Below are 6,513 nucleotides of genomic sequence, written 5' to 3'. Positions count from 1 at the left end.
CATATTTTAAATAATTTTGGACCCGAAATTAATTATAAAATCCAGTCGGATGCTATAATAAAATAACCAACAACAAATTTTCCTTCTAAATAAATAAATTTTTGGCTCTGCTGGACCCTTTTATCCTTTAAACTTAGGTTTTGTTGGGCTGTTGTGGCCCTTGTGGGTATACTAATGTCCCTTTGGCCCTTGTTGGCAAATGCAAGTAATCTGTGGTTGTTATCCAATCGCGTTAGTCATAACTTAAACACTCTCCTAGGAGACGTACCAAATCAACAGCATCACGTTTCTGTGTAAAAAGAAGAGACTCTTTCTTTCTCTCTTCTCTTTCTACCTAGGTTTTGGTTTTGGATTACTCTCCATCACTGTTATCTTCTTCTATTCATTAAACCCTAGTAGAGTAGAAAAAACTCATTTAATACTTTGTTTTGGGGTTCTACATTAGTTCTAGTTAATGGTTGGCACAACCTCAAAAAAACAGCAGGGTAAAAAAATCATGGCATCTTCTTCATCTGCAATAACAAATATCTGTGTATTGTTAGGGTTAGGTATAGCTGGAATTCTATTAATGACTCGAAAGCTTAAAAAAGTTATCAAAGAAGATTTTGGGGCTTTTGTTGTTAGGTTACAGCTTCTACCTCCTCCTCCACCTGCACCTCCTAAAGCTCCTCATCCTTTGTCTGGTCTTACTTTTGCTGTCTCAGACATGTAAGATTCTGAGAAGAAGAAAATAGAACCTCTTTTTACGGAATTATGAATAAATTAAGCTGTATAATTTGACAACATATGTATTGGTTTGCAGATTTGATATAGATGGATATGTTACTGGATTCGGGAATCCAGAATGGGAAAAGACACATGAACCTGCTTCTCGAACTGCACCTGTGGTTTCGTCTGCTGTTGAAGGTGGCGCCACTTGTGTTGGAAAAACCGTTGTGGATGAATTGGCGTATAGGTCAGCACTTAGCTTACTATGGGTTTTATGGTTTATGCACAAAACGTGAACTTTATTCCTTTTAGCTCTCGATCACATTATGAATTTGTATCTAGTCCAGAACGTGATGGAGGTGCATACAGCTATAGTTATTACCAGCCTTTAAGTTCTTTGTTGAAGTTGAATGGATTCTTTTTTTTGTTGGTTTGTTTGTTTTCAGCATCAATGGAGATAACAAACATTATGGAGAGCCGACCAATCCAGTAGCTCCCACACGCATATCAGGAGGATCTGCAAGTGGATCTGCTGTAGCAGTTGCTGCTAATCTGGTTGATTTTTCTCTGGGTGAGTCTGTTTTGCTAGATGCTAATTGCTGAAAAGCATGATAATTGATTTCCATGCTCCTGCAATGGACCTCTAGTCATTAATGCAGCTTGACATTAATCAGTTGCAAACATTTCCTTGTGCTTAAATGTGAGACTCCATAAACATCGTTGGTTTATTCTTTGGATTACTCAAACAATTCTTGTTTCCAACGGCAGGTATTGATGCAATTGGTGGTGTGAGAGTACCTGCTGCGTTCTGTGGTATACTTGGATTCCGTCCTTCATATGGGGCTCTTTCTAACATGGGGGCTATTCCTGTTTCACCTAGTCTAGATACCGTGGGTATGTGCTGTTTCTTTTCTTCGTTTGGGTGTAAGTTATGTACATGTCACGCTATATATGATATATTAATTGTAATAGGCCCCTTTCGCACATAATGTGTAAGTCTGGTAGAAGTACTTTTTTTTGTAAATTAGATTATTCACTTCACTGACAATCTTGAGCAATCATCATCCACCTTATAGAACGCAAGACAGATCCATGTCTACGACCCATCTCATAAAATAGTCCTTAGCGAAACATTACTAGAATAGAAATCAGAAACTAGAAACAGAAACATAATGTTTGAAACTTCTTGTGCAGGATGGTTTGCCAGGGATCCTAGCATGCTTCGTCGAGTGGGTCACGTGCTGCTGCAACTATCCTACGCGGATACACGTTCACCCAGAAATATTGTAATTGCTGATGATTGTTTTGAGCTGCTAAAGATCCCCGTGAACCGAACTGCGCAAGTGGTGATTAAATCCAGTGAGAAGCTGTTTGGAAGTATGTTCTTACTCCTCTTTACAGTGTGAATGCCCTGTATTTTCTTCTTTAATATCATGCTTCCCAGCTTTCACGTTATTTGGACCTGTTGATATTTTGCGGTTTCTTTCTTACTTATTTGTTTCATCATGTTGTTGCTATCTTAGAACAAGTATTGAAGCATGCAAACCTTGATGACTACTTGGGTTCCGAAGTACCGAGTCTGAAACAATTCAATGAGCGGAGCAAAAATGGCGAAGTGAAAACCTCTTCACTGGGATCACTTGCAAATGCTATGCTCCTTCTTCAGAGGTAAAGTTGATGTCTTATTTGTAAAACCATGTATTGTTTATATGCTACTTCCCATGAGAAATTTGAGTTCGGTGAAGCGAAGCCCTGTGAGTTTAAGCTGCGCAAGTCTCTCACTCATTTATTCTATTTTGTGAAACTGATAAATTCTTTCTTTAGAGGAGCAAGGGTGAGTTATGCTTGCTCAAATTTATATCTTTTAGAGTTTATAGTCGTATTTTTTACTGTGTTTCACAAATGCTGGTTCTTCTTGGAACTGCTTGCCTTGAATGGCCGTGTCCCAATATTTCTTTTACAGAAGACCATTTCCATGATTAAGCACCACAAATTAAACTTCTTCATTCTCTTCTTCTTATTTTTTCTGTCTTATATTACAACCCTTACATGAGGTTATACGTTGTTCTAAGTTTTCTTCCGCATTACTTGTTCATTTTTTTCTTTTGAACAAACTCGTAATTGCCCTTGGTTTATATGTTGGATGCCAAAAGTAGATGTTATCTGTTGTTAGTTTCACATAAGATTGTTGTAAGTTCATTGAAAATAAATAATGCAGGCACGAGTTCAAATATAATCACGGGGAATGGATCAACTCGACGAAGTCTGTCTTAGATTCTTCAATAACAAGACAACTACAAGAACTGGGAGAGGCCACAGATGCAAAGGTTGATAATTGCCAATTAGTTTGGAATGAAACACGTTCAGCTCTTCACAGTCTTCTGAAGGTGTGTGATCACCATAGAGTATATAATTTAAATCTGTTAGCCCTTAGATCCTTGTGCATTCAGTTTTTTGTGCCAGTATTTTGAGTGTGATATTAGGCGGTTCCAATTAGCTATGCACAATGCTTCGAAGTTTTACTTATTTTAGATTTGTAATGGGTAAAGAAATGACAGCCTTGAATTTGTGGGATAGTCCCTTATCATGTGGACTGGTACGATTGTATTACTCACATAACTAAGTTAAAAGTTGATGGTTGAAGTTTTTGTTAGTTGTTGTTGAAGGTTCATAAAGAGCAATTCCTTGGATCAAACTTCTGGTCTTGTAGAGCTTAAATAGCGATGGGAGGGTGGATTAGTGCCGTTTTTAAGTTTTCTCCAAAACTGGCTTTAACAGGGTGTTTCTTTTCAGGATGATGGGATACTTGTAATTCCTACTGTAGCTGACCTTCCTCCAAAAGCTGGTGCAAAGGAGGCTGTATTAGAGGACTATCAAAGGCGTGCTTCTAGTTTGCTGAGTATAGCTACCATGTCCGGTTGTTGTCAGGTATAATATTTAGTTCATTCTTTTGTCACAATCTTGTTCATGCCAGTTGCATGTGCTTCAAGATGCAGAGCTCCAAAAGTTTGTTTTTCCTTTTTATATTCGCGGTGTTTCCGTTTCATTTTTTTTTTTTTTGCAAAACAATTGTATGACAGGTTTCCATACCACTGGGACTTCATGAAAAGTGTTCTGTCTCAGTGTCCTTCGTAGCACGCCATGGTGCCGATCGCTTCTTGCTAGACACTGTGCAAACTATGTATGCAACCCTTCAGGAGCACGCTGATATTGCTGTTAAGTCAGGCTCGTCAAGTAGTGTTCTCAGCCAGGAAGAATCTGCTGAGATTGCCAAAGAAAAGGTAACTTTTCTTGATACTTTGAGTGGAGGAGTGAAGCGGTTCTTTCCTTTCATATTAAGTTGCAGAAAGTTTTCTCATGGCTAAAAGTTAACAATCTAGAGAATCAACATTTTCAATTTTATGTTCCTTAATAACTTCTGAGAGTTGGTTAGCTAGCAAAAATAAGATTGATACATATTTCCTAGTTGATCTTCGCAAAAGATTAACCCTACGGTATTTTTGGCATATCCCCCCTTCTACAATTTTTATTTTGTATGCTTAGCTTTGATGTAGTGCAAATGGCCTTGCACTGGTGTTAAGATACTGTTTCGTGGAGTTTCATAATTAAAATTGTAATCTTTTGACCAGTGCAAACAATTTAGAAATCAGATTTCTATGGGAAATTTACTAACTCTAATATTTGATGACACAGGGTAACAATTCATTCAAAGATAAGCAATGGCAGAAAGCTATTGGCTTCTACACTGAAGCGATCAAACTAAATGGAAAGAATGCAGCATACTACAGTAATAGGGCTGCAGCATATCTGGAACTGGGGAGGTATTATTATAGTTGATACTCTGCCTCAACTCAAATGTTCTTGGTGTGCTTTAACATTCAATTGCTTTCTGCCTTCCCTATAACACTGTATTTTGTGGTTTCTCTCATTTTGTCATCCAGCTACCTCCAGGCAGAGGCTGATTGTACTAAAGCCATCAGTCTTGATAAAAAGGTACCTTTTGTTATAAATTGCACATAAGCACACACACACACATATATATATATATACATATGCTTCTCGAGGAATAACATTTTGTTCCTTTTAAAGTGACGCCATCTAACCGGTTCTCTTCTTATACAGCATGTGAAGTCCTATCTGCGGCGAGGAACAGCAAGGGAGATGCTTGGGTTTTACAAAGAGGCTGTTGAAGGTAATCTTTTGCTCAAAAAACGTCTAGTGTCCAAATGTGTGTCCGAGTCATGAATAGTAATGTGTACTTACAGATGTATTATTTCTTTCTTGCAGATTTTGGATATGCACTTGTTTTGGAGCCAACGAATAAAAGAGCTTCCCTTTCAGCTGATAGATTAAGAAAGTTGTTTCTATAAGCTTCCTTTCATTTGATAAATGAGGACGGATCCATTGACAGGGTCATTTTTTACAATATATAACAGGAATTTTGAGCCGTTAGATCTCACCAAACTGATGATTTAGATTTCTTAGATTTAAGCAATTATAGATGGGTAATTCAAGTTGACCCGACAACTGAAATATTTTAACCACAGTTGCTTTTCTTCCACGGAGAAGAGATAGATCTAAAATTATGAGAAATTTCAGATCATTGAATTTGAGCTAGCATAGCAATATAATCAAATGATCAAATGGGAAAGTCGAGGAATGGGAAAACTTGTTTTAAATAATGCCAGAGTGTTGCGAGGATTTTAGGCAAAAGCTTTCAAGTTACAGGTAACCGGTATGTTTGGAAAATATAGGATTTTCTTGTGCCAGCCTCCGCCTCTCATAGCGAACTGGTTCCCCTTCATCCTCTGTGGTATCGGTATCGGTTGTGTGGACCGATCCTTATGTGTAAACTTCCACAGCTTTCTCAGGCTGCGGAAGTTTCGCCAGCATCCAACCTTATTCCTCAGCTTTCTGCAACCCGTCTGCTTCTTCGTGTAGCTATCCAGTGTTCCGCCCTTGTTGCTGCTCTCACCATGACTAACTTCCTGTATCACGTGACTACAGTACGAGGATATTTTCCAAACTGACTCAACTTATAACAGTTTTGACAGATCCAAGAAAAAGGAAATAAATGTCTAATGATTAAAACTCTCAAATAAAGAAAAATTATACTGAAATCTATGAAAACTTCGACACAAGATGATGAACTCTTTCCTGAAAAATTATACTGAAATCTACTACCAGTACGATGTGAGCTAGATCCAGGCTGAAAATTCGATGAAATTAACCTTAAAAATTTCTTAGATCCAAAGATTTGAAGCAAAAAATGACTAAAAGTTTTAAGACCGGATGAAACTTGAAACAAAAGAACTTATAAAACCAAATTCTTGTTTGTTGAAAACAAAACTTAAATGATGAAAAAGAGAATTTGCAACGATGATGGCAAAGAAACTCAACAAAACTAAAACTCAAAAAGCATGATTCTAATAACAACTCACAGGTTCTCTCCCTGTTTCTGACGCCAAAATGTAGCCGCAGAAAATTCTACGATTATACTCAAATAACACCAAAACTAGTGAAGAAGATAAGATTCAAACCATTTTATTATTTTCTCACAAGGTTTATACGCAAAGATGGAGATATTTCTAATAGAATACAAACCTTAATTCACTCTCACAACTTTTCTCACCAAACTATTACTTGGACTAGAAAAAAACCTCATTACCCTCTATATGTCTTTTACATAATGGATGACAACTAATAAAGTGATTTCTTCCCCTACAAACTCGGCTAAAACCTTGCTCCGCTGTCTCCTTGTCGCATATATTAGACTTTTTTATGGTTTGCGCAACGAATCATGTT

General features: G+C 37.4%; 1 protein-coding gene across 1 annotated transcript; it reads left to right on the top strand.

Moving 5' to 3' along the window:
• The first annotated feature begins 284 nt into the window (after positions 1–284).
• Positions 285–5,249, top strand: LOC113275550 (outer envelope protein 64, chloroplastic-like). The gene is made up of 13 exons (XM_026525077.1): positions 285–708; positions 803–955; positions 1,155–1,279; positions 1,477–1,602; positions 1,903–2,085; positions 2,232–2,376; positions 2,927–3,095; positions 3,502–3,636; positions 3,789–3,989; positions 4,402–4,529; positions 4,650–4,701; positions 4,831–4,900; positions 4,996–5,249. The coding sequence occupies exons 1-13, from the start codon at positions 455–457 to the stop codon at positions 5,076–5,078; spliced, it is 1,824 nt and encodes a 607-aa protein (XP_026380862.1). The 5' UTR covers positions 285–454; the 3' UTR covers positions 5,079–5,249.
• Positions 5,250–6,513: the final 1,264 nt, after the last annotated feature.

The sequence above is a fragment of the Papaver somniferum genome, chromosome 4, assembly GCF_003573695.1.
Source record: "Papaver somniferum cultivar HN1 chromosome 4, ASM357369v1, whole genome shotgun sequence".
NCBI lineage: Eukaryota > Viridiplantae > Streptophyta > Magnoliopsida > Ranunculales > Papaveraceae > Papaver > Papaver somniferum.
The sequence above is the reverse complement of the archived record's forward strand: the minus strand, read 5'-3'. Positions and strand labels throughout refer to the sequence as shown.